Below are 15,258 nucleotides of genomic sequence, written 5' to 3'. Positions count from 1 at the left end.
CTTCAGCCAATCCTCGTCGCGACAGGAAGTGACGTTACCAGGCCTCGCCCGCACTGAACCCAGAAGCGCCTTGGGTCCGGGCGCGGAGATGGCGTCCTCCACGTCTGCTCGCACTCCGGCTGGGAAGCGAGTGGTGAATCAGGACGAACTGCGGCGGTTGATGAAGGAGAAGCAGCGTCTGAGCACCAATCGGAAACGGATAGAATCTCCGTTTGCGAAGTACAACCGTTTGGGGCAGCTGAGCTGTGCCCTGTGTAACACCCCGGTGAAGAGCGAGCTCCTATGGCAGACTCACGTCCTGGGAAAACAGCACCGTGAGAAAGTGGCCGAGCTGAAAGGCGCGAAGGAAACCACCCAGGGTCCGTCCTCCAGCGCAGTGCCTCAGTCAGCCAAGAGGAAGGCGCCGGATGCGGATGGCCAAGATGCCAAAAGACCCAAGGCCTCCCCGCTGCCTCAGGTACAGCCCTCCACATCCGCTTTGCCCGCCAACTTTGACAGAACAGGGAAGGAGTCCGCCAGAGCGACCCTCAGTAAGGCGTCGGGACTTGGTTTACTCCCTGATTATGAAGATGAGGAAGACGAGGAGGAGGAAGAGGGAGGAGAAGGGAAAAAAGGGGACACCAGCAAGGAGCCGCCCGACGCACAGGGCAGGGAACACTCGCTTTCCTCCTCGAGAGAGGCAACAAGTGGTATGCTGCCAAGCGGTTTCTCGGGTACAAATCCTCCCAAGGCCCCTTTAATTCCTCATTCAGGGTCAATTGAGAAAGCAGAAATACATGAAAAAGTCGTGGAAAGGAGAGAAAACACAGCGGAAGCATTACCGGAAGGCTTTTTTGACGACCCTGAAATAGACGCTAGAGTACGAAAGGTTGATGCCCCAAAGGATCAGATGGACAAAGAGTGGGACGAATTTCAAAAGGCCATGAGACAGGTCAATACCATTTCCGAAGCCATAGTTGCTGAAGAGGATGAGGAGGGACGGTTGGACCGGCAAATTGGGGAGATCGATGAGCAGATAGAATGTTACCGTCGGGTGGAAAAGCTTCGGAATCGCCAGGATGAAATAAAAAATAAGCTTAAAGAGGTTCTGACTATAAAAGAACTTCAGAAAAAGGAAGAGGAGAATGTTGACAGCGATGATGAAGGAGAACTACAAGATTTGTTGTCTCAGGATTGGAGGGTAAAAGGGGCTTTATTATAGGGTTTCCAAGACCCAAGATTTTCATACCCTCTACAATGGTACCAAAAGTGCTATCTCTGGATAGGATACTGGTTACTTCATTTGATTACCTAACTGGGTTGCTGTGATACAATGAGCCTGTGAAGATAGCACTTTTGAAAATCGGTGTAAAATATTTTTGAGGTAAAGTTGTTTTTGAAATTTTTGAACTATTATATACTAATATGTCAACTTTTTCACACATTTACTTAAGTGTATAATTTTGAATTGTCAAATCTGTAAGCTGTAAATATTATATATAGTTAAATATATATTTACTTAAGTAATTCTGTTTTGAAATTTATAAATAAGTAGAAGCCAAGCCAACAGACAAGCTTTTAGATGAAAACCAAGTGTGGTATTTGGGATATGTGTGGCTTTTTCTTTTCTGATCCCCTAAGTCAACTCAAAAAGAGCTTTGCAGGAAGGTGGAGGAGGGTTTTTTTTGTTTTGTTTTTTGTTTTTGTTTTTTTCAAGAATACTATTCATAAACACGTAAGTCATTCAGGGCATATCAGGTCTCTAAGTATTCTGTTTCAAAAACATGCACTAGGAGAACATGGTGGGGGAAAAAAATAATATATATATATTTCTCTTGATTAAACCAGTAATTCTTGGATGTAGGTGCACATGAAGATCACCCACCAAGCTTTTGAAAAGGTGCAAATGAATCACCTTGGAGCTTTTAAAAAACTTGTGTACCCAAGGCCTAGTGTTAGAGATTCAATAAATCTGGAATGGGGCCCAGGCATCTGTTTAGTTTTGAAAACTTCCCAGGTTATTCTAATATACGCCAAAATTTGGAGAGCCATGTGGCCCTAAATCCAGAACCCATTTATATTTTTTCAGGCTTTGTTTTTTTCAGATACCATATTCCATAAGTGTACCATCTATTGTACAAAAGAAATACTACCTTTTATTTCTATTTCATCCAGTCTTAAATTTTATTACATTTCATAGTAAAGTAGGGTTCAAAGTTTCTGTCCATTATTGGGAGGGTAAGTTGTTTTCTCAGGGAGTAACAATTAGCTCGTTGCAGTCATTGACTGTTTAAATCACTCCTTTTCCCTCTAGTGAAAGAGATATTCAAATGCAAATGATTAGCAGTGTTCCAGGGGTAGAAATGCATACAGCATACTCAAATGAAAGTGAGTAATAATAATAATAGTTAAAACATAGAGCTTTTACAATATATGACAGGCGTGGTTCTAAGTGCTTTTGCTTTACATAAACCAAGTCTAGTTGCTCTAAAGGTCAGGTTTATGGAGAATAGTACCAAGAGATAACATGAAAAAGCCGCACTTGGATGCCAGATGAAGGAATTCTCTGTCGGCAGTGTAGGAAAAGCGGAAGTTTTTGAGCAAAAAATCATATTTGCAAAAAAAATTATGGAACATGATTTTAGTTGCAGTGTATAAAATGGAATGATTGGATGGGGAGAAAGAAGCAGGGAGACTACTTGGAAACTAGATTTTAAAAGCAAGTTGAGCAAGACTTCGATTAGTTACGGACTGAGAGTAAAGGAATAAAGTTGAAAAATTTCATAGGAAGGGCCAACATTTTAGTGACACATAGAAGAAAAACGGGAGGGATAAAGATGAAATTCAAGGGCTTGGGGTTTTTTAGTGTTGGTCCCTAAAGAAGTTATCTAACACTTAATTGAGTGTATTAACTTAACTATCTTGTTGTCTTTGGCAGAAAGTCTGTTTTCTTGAGCTGTCAGCTGACTGGTAATAGCAAACTTCAATATGATAACAAAGGGCATGCCTCCCTTAAATGTGTAAACCCACACATATTCACAGTTTTCTATCATCTATCACTTTATTATTTTAGAATGAGAAAATACAAAGGTGGGCTTGAGTAGTACGCCCTGTTTTACATTGGCTTAAGAGGCTAGGCCGATCTAGGAAAGCACTGTCCATTTAAAAATACGATGCTGGGGCACCTGGGTGGCTCAGATGATTAAGCGTCTGCCTTTGGCTCAGGTCATGAACTCTAGGTCCTGGGATCTAGCCCCACGTCGGGGATCCTAGTTCAGTGGGGAGTCTGCTGCTCCCCCTGCTTGTGCTCTCTCTCTCTCTCTCAAATAAATAAATAAAAACCTCTTAAAAATAAAAAAAAAAAATACAGTGCAAGCCACATATATTCATTTTCCTAGGAGCCACATGAAAAAGTAAAAAATATGAAATTATTTTTAATGTAATTTATTTTACCTAATATGTCCAAAATATTCCCTTTTCAATATATAATCAATATTTAAATATCATTAATGAAGTATTTACATTTGGGGGTTCTAGATTTCAGAAATCTGGGTCTATCTGACATAGCACATCTCAGTTTGGACTGGCTACAGTTCAAGTACTAGCCAGTTGTGGCTAACAGTAAAGGACAGCACGGGCTTCAAGAGCAAGTTGTGCAGGAGGTAGCAGACCAGTTTAGAGCAGAATGTTCACTCCTGACAACAGTGGAAGTTATGATTAGAAAGGGAGATTATGAACCATTTTGGAAGGTCTTGAATGCCATGCTCTTAAGGAATTGGAACTTTAAGTTAACAATTGAGTACCCTTGAGGTTGAGTCCTTAATTATAACACAGTTAAAGAGTTTAAGGAGTGCCAGATATGTTACTATACGTTTAAACAGCACTGGGTTTTTAGGAGGGACAGAAAGCTCTGTTCCCAATGCTCTGTATCCCAGAGAATGAATGGTGGGGCCCTGAACAAAATCAAAGAAATCCTTGTTGGATCTTCGATCAGTGGTAACAGCTACAGGTATTAGTGGATCTTCCTGATCCTCCACACATTGGAGAGCTCCTTTATACCTCTTTGAGCTCGGTCAAATAGGTTTTGGCATTAGATTGTGAATCCACCAATGTTCCCAAATTGTAAGACTTAGTCCCATGGATCTCTTCCAGTCACCCTTCTCTTTTTAGAGGACACCTTCATTTAGCCAACAATTTATTAGAGTTGCTATAAATGCTACAAAGGTAATCCTCTCACTAATTCACTTACCAATTTAATGTAGTCCCCCTAACTGGAGGGAAACAAAAAGCTGAACTAACTAGCCTTTAAATGTAAATTTGCCCTTACAACTTGGAAAATGCTTTCACATTTGTATTTCCTTTAATGATGAAAGTAATGACTACTTTTTACAAACCAGGAAGCAGGAGGCTGTGGAATTAAAATTCCAGGAGAAAAATTAATTTAGACCTAAAACCTGTAGTAGTAACAATCACTAGATTAGTATGGAGCAATAGGAAGAACAGGGGAATTGGCGAGAGAAAACAAGACACAGGTTCAAGTTCCCACTCTACATTTTAATGGTTAGTGATCTTGGGCAAGTCACATCTCTAAACCTCAGTGCAGCCTACTACGAAACGATGATAATCGGGGAGGGGGTGGTGCCTGGGAGGCTCAGTGGGTTAAGTGTCTGCCTTCGGCTCAGGTCATGATCTCGGGGTTCTGGAATCAAGTCCTGGATTGGGCTGACTGTTCTGCAGGGAGTTCGCTTCTCCCTCTCACTCTTCCTCCGTGCTCTCCCTCTCCCTCTCTCTCTGTGTCAAATAAATAAATAAAATCTTTAAAAACAAAACGCTACCTCAGGTCACATGACACGTGTGTGAAAGGGGTTTATAAACTGAAATGCAATGTCTACTATCAATGGTCCCCCACTTAAAATTGTTCTACTTCACGATTTTTCGACTTTACAATGGTGGAAAAGTGATACACATTTGGTAGAAACTGTACTTCAAATTTTGAATTCTGAATTTGAATCTTTTCCTGGGCCAGTGGTAGGCCGCATGACATTCTGTCGTGATGCGGGGCAGCGGCAGTGAGCCACAGCTCCCAGTCAGCCACATGATCACAAGTTGAAACAGCCGATACGCTGACAGCCATTCTGTACCCACACAGCTCTTCTGTTCTTCACTTTGAGTGAAGTAGTCAATAAATGGGACATTCAACACTTTATTATTATAAAATAGGCTTTGTGTTAGATTTTGCCCAAGTGTAGGATAATGTAAGTGTTCAGAGTATGTTTAAGGTAGGCTAGGCTAAGCTATGATGTTCGGTGGGTGGGCTATGTTAGATGCATTTTCACCGTATGGTATTTTTGACTTACGATGGGTTTATCGGGACTTACCATGGGATTACATACCAGTAAACCCATCGTAAGTTGAGGAAGATGGACTAGTCTTCCCCTGCTGCATGCTAACTTGATTTTAGTCTAATAATTTAATGCCCTTGAATTCCCTCTTTGAAACTGAGGTAATTAGAGGAGGTGATTTTCTTGAGATTTCTTTTAACTCCAAATTTTAAATTTTGCCAAGACAAGTGGCATCTCACCTTTTAAACATTTTTAAAGTCATTCAATTGACTCCTGGAGACAGGTGACTCAAGTATCGCTGCTTTTACTTCCAAGGTTTGCCCAGCATAGTCCCATTTGTCTTGGTGTAATTATGAACAGTGCCTTGCCCCCTTCACTCTCAACACTGTCCTTTTCTGGAGGTACAGATACTCACCTAAAATTTTGATAGGAAGAAAAACCACTTTCTGATGAAATAAGGCCTTAATGGAAATAGTATGTTTCCTGTTAATGATGATGCATTAATTGGCTGGCTACTTGGCTGGATGTTTGTGTAGGGGGATTTGAGTAAGTATATGGGTAGGAATGGTGGCTGGAAAGATCATTTTAGATTGTTTTTTAATACTAAGAGTCTAGTAGCCTGTATAATGTCAGGAATTACTTGAGAAGCTTTAAATTTGAACACGGAAAAAAAATCCCAAAACTCTGCATTCTATTTTTTTCTTTTTTTTTTTTTCTGCATTCTATTTCCTATCTATAGTTCCTCCCTCAGTGATCTCATCCATTCCTGTGGGTTTAAATATCACCTATATATTGATGACTCCCGATTTATATCCCTAGCCTTGACCCTTCTCCTGAGAGTCATCCTTCATTCCCTTTTACTCACCCAAATCTAATGCGTTAGCCAAGTCTTGGCAGCTCTCCCTCTAAAATATGCCCGGAATCTGTCTACTATGTTCTGTCTCCACTGGTCCTAGCCACCATCTCTTGCATTAGTGTTACCTGTTGCCTCACACACACCCTAGCCACAATCAGTTACCAACAAGTAGAGTGATTTTTAAAAATGTAGGTCAAGTCACTGTCACTGAAAACCTTCATCATACGCTTCCATCACACTTGGGGAAAAAAAAAATTCAGGCCCTTATTAAGCTCACATGGTGCTCAGCATTTTGCTGATTCAAATGTCTACTACTTACGAGCTAATGACAGACCCCAAACCCCCCTAAAGGTGGGGGAGACGGTGGAAAGGGCAGGAGAGCATAACCGCTCTATATTGAAATCAATTGTCATCGTTCAGTAGTGGGCTGGCATGGCCAAGTCTTTTTAATTATCAAGAGGCATGACAAGTCAAGATTGTTTTTGTTTTTAGTGAAATCTCAAAAACACCATGTGGGCTGAATGTGATCCATAGGCCCCCATGCTGTGACCTGTCTTCTAACTTCACCTGCTACACTCTCCCCTTTGTTCTCCACGTCCTGGTTCTCAGTGGTGAGCTTTCTGTTCCTCAGACATGCCGTGTTAGGACCTGCACCTTGCGGTTCCCTCTGCCCAGAACCTGACTTTAAACAGCATGGCAATCTTACCATTCCATTCTCAGCCCTAATGTTTCTTCCTCGGATGACATAAACAGCCATCCCCCCGGCCCCCGACCTCTTGTCACTCTGTCATATCATTCTGTGAATTTATTAAACTTACCACTATCTTGAATTAGCTTGTTTATTTGCACATGGATTATGTCTCTATCCCACCAGAATGCAAACTCCACAAGGGCAGGGGGCTCGTATGCCTCACCCACAACCTAAAATAATGCCAAGCAATAACAGAGCTCAATAAATATCTACCGACTGAATAATACCCACATAGCAGGAAGTTGCTTGGAAAACTGGTAAAAAGACCAAGCTAACTCATGGAAGTTGGAACCAGAACAAAAGTCAACTCAGCGGCTTAAAGGGCTGAGCAATCTTTTCCTCCCTTGTGTCTCCCTTCTCTCGCACATGAGGCTCTTACCCTTTCTGAGAGCAGCAATGCAAGGAGGTATCCACAACAGCCTCTGGAGTGTACGGGGCCACCTCGGCATTTAGCAGCTAACGAGAATGCCTCGTGGCACCAAACAAGCCAAAGGGATGTCCATATGTCAGCGGGAGTGAGTGGGCAGACCTGACTGCCCAGAGGCCTCTGAAGTGGAGAGAAGGAGGAACAAAGTGATTCAGCAGCAGAGTAAGATCAAAGAGTCAGCAAGGACACATTGCTTCCCAGCTGCTCTCAGCCCTCAGTCCTCTTTCTCCGCCACCATTTCATTTGGCTCCCTCCTCCTGTCACTTGGCAGTCAAAGCTATTTTGGAGTGAGTCTGCACTCAGCCATCCTTCATTGAAATCACTCCCAGTCCCTCAGAGGAGGAAAGGAGTTCCATCTGGCTGTGCCTCCATTTTGCTAACGGCATTTGGCTAGCTTCACGTGCACTTGGGAGCCAGCAGTCACCTTTAGGGGAGTTCAGAGGACCACACTGATTGGGTGGTTGATGGTGGTGGTTATTGCTGTTTTCGTTGTGTGTGTATGTGTTGTTTGTTTGCTTGCTGTTCTGCCAAATGTGGGTAGGAGAGAGTGTCGGCCAAGCCAGGTCGTCAGGTTATTATTAATAGCTACCATTTACTGGATTCCTACCACGTGTCTGGCACTGTGCGAGGATTTGACATCCACGGTCTCTAATCCTCAAAACAACCCTGTAAATTACATAAAACCTTCATTTTACAAACCAGGAAACTGATGCGCAGAAGTGAAGGAGCTTGCTCAAGGCAACGATCCCAGAATCCCCAGTGTCATCCTGCATCATTATTATTTAATACTACCTTACACTCACATAGCGAGAGCATCATTTTTGCACAGACTTCACATCAGTTTTCAAGTCTCAACACCCCCCAGAGGTAAAACAACTGCCATCACCATCATCTAATGACTTCTCCAAGGTCACTCAGCAATGGCTAATGTTAAGACTAGATGGAACTTGATTCCTGGTCCATTATTCTATTATTCATTAGTGAAATGTGGAAAGTGGGAGAGCATCCCCCAAGATAACAAGAATTAAGATTAGGGAAGTTTATGATCAACGTTAAGGGAACCGGTGCTGTTCAGAGACCTTGGTTGGGTGGAAGCTATGTTTTCTGAAGTTTGTTAACAGACTCTGTCCACGCTGCCCCACCCTCCTCCATTTCACCAGCAATCAATTTTACTCTCTAGTGGTCTCGGATGGGATCAAGAAGAATGACTTCAGTTCCCAGACACTGCAACTGGGAAACAAGTTAGACCGGGCCATGTGGTCCACCACTCTTCACATGATACTGGGTAAGCTACCTCACCCTTGGTTTCCTCCACTACAGGATGAGTAAGAGTTTCTACCCTCTAGAATTACTGAGAGAATTAAATGAATTCAGTGCATGTAAATGCTTTTAGTACAGGCCAATAATACTATTAAATAAATGACTGAAGACGAGACCCTTACATTCAAGAAAACTACAGCCTGGTTGTATTGTAAGTGGTATAAGAAATTGAGCAGGACACAATTATTCACTAAATTACTGGTATAGGCAACAGAAAGAAAGCTAATCAAGACTATGGTCTGATTTTTCCCACTCACCAGCTGTGCGTTTAGTATTGAGTCAGTTTGCTCCCCAAGCCTGACTTTTACCATCTGTGGGTATTACGCTATCTGGGCACTCCCTAAGCCCCCACCCCCGTCTATCACTGCGATATTGTGATTTATAATAAGAAATATATATATTTTGGCCTTGGTCCACATTCCTGCCATTGATCTAAAACCCTTGGAATTTCCTAGGAGCACATAGGTGACAGTTGGTTAAGCATCTGGCTCTTGGTTTCCGCTCAGGTCCTGATCTCAGGGTCGTGGCATCGAGCCCTGCATCAGGCTCCGCGCTCAGCCTGGAGTCTGCTTGTTCCTCTCCCTCCACCCCTATCCCTCACCCCCACCCCTGTGCTTGCACGTTCTCTGGCTCTCAAATAAATGGATAAAATCTTTTTTTTTAAATAAATAAAAATAAAAAAACCAACCCTTGGAATCCCCTAAGGGATTAGACAGGTGAGAGAGATAAAGGTGTCACCTGTTACTCCAAACAATCCCCTGTCAACCACATCAGAGTTTATGTTAATGAGGTGATGCTGGGAAGCCCCTAAGGGTGTGTGCTGGTTGCCAAGGGAACCAATCCAGGGATTAAATTCAAACCTTCAGCACCTCCCCCACCTCTGGGAAGGGAAGGGGCTACAGATTGAGTTCAATCACCAATGGCCAATGATCTAATCAATTATGCCTCTGTGGGGAAATCTCCATAGAACCCCAAAAGGATGGGGTTTGCTGAGTTTCCAGGTTGGTGAACACGTGGAGGTGCTGGGCGGGTGGCGTGTCCAGAGAGGGCGTGGAAGCTCGACGCCCCTTCCCCTATACCTTGCTCAATGCATCTCTTCTATTGGGCTGTTCCTGAGTTACATCCTTTTCTCACCAACGGGTAATCCAGTCACTGAACTGTTTTCCTGAGTTCCGTGAGCTGCTCTACCACACTCCTCAAACCCGCGGAGGGCCCTTGGGAAGCTCTGATTTAGAGCTGGTCAGGCAGAAGCTCAGATGACACTCTGGACTTGGGATTGGCATCTGAAGTGGGGGCAGGGGGGCAGTCTGGTGGGGCTGCGTCCTTGACTGAAACCCTTTCATTGCCCAGTGTAGAAAACCCACGTCTGCTGTCAGAAGTGTGGGTTCTCAGAGAGCACGGTCTATCATAGAAATGGGAACAACTGAGTGTTTTCCTTTACTATCACCAAGACCAAGACAGAAGCTGAAGGCAGGAGAAGGAGAGCACAGTGGGCTGCGTAGTCAAGAAGGTTCGGTAAGAAGGCATGGACAGAAGCTCCCAGACAAGGAGAGAAGACGGATAGGAGCTCTCCTGGCATAAAGGAAATGGCCTGTGAGGTACAAGAGAGGAAGGCAGCATTCAACCTGATCTTCGACCCCAGCCTAAGGTTGTTCTGGAATAGAGTTTTGCAACGTAGGTGAAGTTTGGTGGGGTGAGATCTGGAGCCCATGACCAAGAAAGAATTCTTGAGACGTCTTTGGTGCAAAATGGTGGTTTTATTAAAGCACGAGGACAAGACCGGTGGGCACAAAGAGCTGCTGCAACGGGGGTGTGAGGGGTGGCTGATTCTATACTTGGGAGTTGGGGAGGTAAGGAAAAAGGGAGGTGTGCAAAAGGACTTTCATATGGTAAAGAAGACCCAGGATACTGAAGTCCTTCTATTATCAAGCTAAGGTGGTTTTTCCCTCTAGCAAAGCATTATAAACATTAAAATAGTTGGAAGCTTCCTGGAGGAATGTCGAACATATCCCACCCAGGAGGGGATGGTGGGGGGGGGGGTGGCAGGGTGGCAGGGTGTCAGCTTGTGCTTTGTCCTCAGCTAGCCTTCTGCTCCCTCATCACCACCATACCAAAGCAGGAAAACCAACTGGCATCAGTGCTACCTCTCAGCCAGCCTGGAGTCCAGTGGAGGAGACAGAACTTAAGTTTGCTTCCCAGATAGGCTCATCTCTTTGTACAATAAATTTCCCCTTTGAAAATTATTAATTTGCCACCTAAAAAATATGACCACCAGGACTTCATACGAGAAAACCCAACCCAGTTTAGGGAAGATGGTAACAACTCTGAGTCTCCCTCACTCTCTGTGACCTCAACCCTTGAGTTGAGCGTCCTAAACCCTGTCCCTGTCTGTGTCATGAATCAGCTATTCCCAGAGGCACACTTGACTCCTCTCTGTCCTACCTCACCCTCGCAGCTACAGCACAAAGATATTCCAAGGAGAGGCCAAGAAACCCCACTGGTTAAGAATCAACCTCCACAGCCTTTATTGAAAATAAAGAGCCATGAGCTGCTTTGAATTATTACATCTTCCTACAGCTGTTCCCTTTTAAATATTTATCCTGGCAAACACCATCACCGTTTTTTACAACTTATTTTAATTGTGTGACTATTAAGCAAACCAAACCGTAAAATTGGCTCTCAGCGCTGAGATTTATGTGATTCATAGACCAGAGCTTATTAAAAAGGGAATCCACTGAGTGCAAACCAGCCTCACGAGTGCCCCACACCTTCTCTAGGAAGGTGTGAAGCCTTTTCCCTGTTCCTGCCTGTGGCTGCCAAGCTTCCATAGTGAGTAGCATAAAAAATGAACAGAATCTACCCATTTCCCTCAGATTTTTTTTTCTTCTTAACAATCCTAATGAGCTTCGACTGGAAGTCAGGGATGCTACGGTCTTATAGGGGGTGGCAGAAGCTCTCAGAGGCTCAGAAACAGTAGCAGTGCCCTGGACAATTTAGCATCAAGGTCTGAGGGAAGGACTTCATCGTGGGACTTTGAATAACTAGGAATAGGTAGGAGATACCCTGCTTATTTGCCACCAAGGTCATCTTTGGTTTGGATCACGGAATTGCTTTAAAACTTCAATAAAAGTGCGGGGCGCCTGGATGGCTCAGTCAGTTGAGTATCTGACTCTTGATTTCAGCTCCAGTCAGGATCTCAGGGTCTTGGGATCGAGCCCCTTGATGGGCTCCGCGCCCCATGTTGGGCTCCGTGCTGAGCACGGAGCCTGTTTGGGATTCTCTCTCTCCCTCTGCCCCTCCCCCTGCTCACCCTCTCTCTCTAAAATAAATAAATAAAATCCTAAAAAAAAAAAGACTTCAATAAAAGCGCTCCCTGGAAAAATGCACTTGCAAATATTTACATGAATATTTGGTTACTCTTTCACTATTACCACCCAAGCTGCCCTCATTTTCCCCTATGTTTTTACAGTAGCCAACTGACTCACCTCCCAGTTTCTCTATACAGCAGCCAGACTGATAGCAATCTCATTAAAACCTGAGTCCGATCATGTTACTTCTCCGCTCAATACAATCCACCAGCTTCCCATTTTACCTGCAATAAACTGCAGTATCTCCATTTACAAGGCCCTCTAGGGTCTGTCTCCAGATACCCTGCTGACTTGTCTCCACCTCTTCCGACCCTTTAACTCCTGCTGCTGAAAGCACACCCATCTCCTTGCTGATCTCCTGACATGACTGACACATCCTGGCCTCTGGTCCTTTGCTTACTGTTCCCTGTACCCTAGAACACCGTAGTCTTCCTGTTCAGTCTACTCCAGTGTCACTTGGGGGGGGGGGGCTTCCTGACCTCGGTGTTTAACACGGCAACCCCCCCCAACCTTCCTGGCACCTCCAATCCTCCTCTGCTTTCTTTTTCTGCCTAGCACTCATCATCAGCGTACCTACTATGCATTTTATTTACTACTTATCATCTAGGAGAGATTTTTGTCCATTTTGTTTCACTGCTATTCCGCTTCCTGGAATAGTGCCTCACACAGAGGCGGCATTCCACACTTGCCTGATTGATTTAACCCTGCAGGGGTATGAAAGTATCCAGACACGGGAGTCGAGGGGAATGTACATTTACTGAAATACCGCCAAATGCCAAGCAGTTCCCAAGTTAATATCAACCATATCATTTAACTGTCATACCTAATCCTAGAAGGTATTTTTATCCCCATTTCACCATGAAAACTGAAGCCCAGAGAAGTTAAGAAAATAGACGAAGGTTACACAGCCAGTAGGGGAACATCATTCAAACCTAACTCTGTGTGGTTCCAAAGCCCTGCTACGCCCAGTGCACATGACTTCATTCTCCTTGGTAGCGGTTCCCACTTCTCTAACGAAATGCAACTCCAGCCTTCAGGCCTAGTTCCATTTTACAGTGGGGTAGGAGATGGGGGGGGGGGTGAATCAAAGAAACTGGGGGTTCCTTGGAGCTGTAATCAAGCAAAACAAATATTAAGAGCCTGAGTCCTTTTGCACATGAATATCAAACATTGTCAAAGACACAATGTAATAAACCTCCTTCTGAGAAAGCTGTTCACTCTCAGTTTCATTCATTCCAATCACTCATGGGTTTATTTATAAAAATTTGCCCAGTGCCTACTAAGTGTCCCGTACTACGCTGGGCATTGAGGATAAAGTGATGCATAAAGCCCAGATGTCACCCTCCACAAACATTTGAAGTCCAGCGCAGTGCTGTCCAATAGACAATCGTGTGAGCTGGGTACACAGTTTTACATTTTCTAGGCACTACATTTTCAAAAAAGTAAAACAGTTGAAATTAATTTTAATAATGTATTTTAATTCAGCCCAACATATCCAAAATATTACTTTAACATGTGAATCAACATAAATATACTATTGAGATATCTTACAGTCTTTTTTTTTTTGGCAACACATCTTTGAAATCAGTGTGCATGTTACACTTATAGCACATATCCATTCAGACCAGCCACATTTCAAGAGCTCGATAGCCACATGCAATGACAGCATTTGATAGCACAGTTAGGGAAAAAGAGTCAAGGAGATTCTCAAATTAATGTAGTAAATGCAATGACAGAGAGAAGGATGACTCAGGATTACTGGACTGCCAGGTGGGACTTGAGCCTCCAGGGACCTTCCAACCCCAAAGACCTTGTTCATTCTGCAGCACAATAGACTTTGCCCCACTCCAAACAGTGGGATTGTGGTTGTCCTCAACCAACCAATCTTAATATATCCAAACAAAACTCATCCTTTTATCCCAAATACCTACTTCTCCCCTCGCACCATTACCTACCTGCTCACTCAAGTCATTCTCATTTCATCTTTAGGTAAATGAGCACTTTATCAGAGAATTTAAAATCCAAATATTTATTTATTAAGATTTTATTTATTTATTTGTCAGAGCACAAGGACGCAGAGCAGCAGGGAGAGGGAGAGGGAGAAGCAGGCTCCCCACAGCAGGGAGCTGGATGCCGGGCTGGATCCCAGGACCCTGGGATCATGACCTGAGCCGAAGGCAGCCACCCAGGTGCCTCCCAAATATTTATTTTTAAAAAGATGCCTCTTCCTCTCCATCCCAACTAACTGAACATATTCTGGCCACTTTAATCTCTCACATGGATCACCACAAGAAACTTTTTTTCCCCAGCTTTACCAAGATATAATTGACATACATCACTACATAAGTTTAAGGCCTACACAGCATAAAGGTTTGACTTACATATATTATGAAATGATTGCCAAAGTTTACTTAGCATACACCATCTCATATAGACAAAAGAAAAAAAAAAGAAAAAAAGAAAAGAATCTTCCTTAATAACATGGAACTCTTCAGGAATTTGTAGGTCATCCGTGAGCAGGGTACGCGCTACTCTTCTCTGTATGTTCCAATTTTAGTATATGTGCTGCCACGGCAAGTACCAAGAGCCTTTTAGTTTCTTCCTTTGCCTCAGTCTCTCCCCTACCCAGCCTCAAAATAGTTACTATTCCAAAGGCCCTTTATGGTTTCCTATCCCCTACGTAAGAAAAGCTAAGCTCTTTTACACATAGAATTCCCTCCAGAATCTGATTTTGGCTTACCTCTCTAACTACGCCCGTTTGCTGTTCCTAAACCCCCGAACTCTAACTCTCTTACGTTCTCTGAGCCTGCTACTCTTTTGTAAAAATAGCCATCCTAATTCCTTAAAAGTTGACCTGAGGTTTAAAAGAGACAGTACATTTTGAACAATACAAGGGATTACTCTCCCCATCACTCCTTTACACTTGAAGTCTGTATCTATATACCTAGTGCCTCTTCTCAACTCAATACTATTTATTGAATACTTAACTATGTGCTAGGCACTGTGCGGCACACAGGACAGAGGGAAAACAGAAAAATAGGTTGAAGGACGCATTGCCTTCCCCAAGCTCATTACAATACACTTTCTCAACCATTATCTTTAAGGACTGAATCATCTCTAACATCAGGAACAAATCAGGGGGTCCTCCGAAGTTCAGGCCGGGCTGAGACCCCAGCTGCCACCACATGACCGCACCTCCGTTTTCCTCCGTCCGC

The 15,258-nt window shown here is 43.6% G+C and overlaps 1 protein-coding gene and 1 non-coding gene across 2 annotated transcripts; one reads left to right on the top strand and one right to left on the bottom strand.

Annotated features, from left to right (window-relative positions):
- Positions 1 to 53: 53 nt before the first annotated feature.
- On the top strand, positions 54 to 4,808 carry ZNF830 (zinc finger protein 830). The gene has a single exon (XM_048212822.2). The coding sequence runs from the start codon at positions 89 to 91 to the stop codon at positions 1,199 to 1,201; it is 1,113 nt and encodes a 370-aa protein (XP_048068779.1). The 5' UTR covers positions 54 to 88; the 3' UTR covers positions 1,202 to 4,808.
- Positions 4,809 to 14,518: 9,710 nt separating this feature from the next.
- LOC113269212 (U6 spliceosomal RNA) lies at positions 14,519 to 14,624 on the bottom strand. Its single transcript, XR_003321374.1, has one exon. It is a non-coding gene; the product is annotated as a U6 spliceosomal RNA (small nuclear RNA).
- Between the last annotated feature and the right edge of the window lie 634 nt (positions 14,625 to 15,258).

The sequence above is a fragment of the Ursus arctos genome, unplaced genomic scaffold, assembly GCF_023065955.2.
Source record: "Ursus arctos isolate Adak ecotype North America unplaced genomic scaffold, UrsArc2.0 scaffold_24, whole genome shotgun sequence".
In the NCBI taxonomy this organism is placed as follows: domain Eukaryota; kingdom Metazoa; phylum Chordata; class Mammalia; order Carnivora; family Ursidae; genus Ursus; species Ursus arctos.
This window is presented reverse-complemented; position numbering and strand designations above follow the sequence as displayed.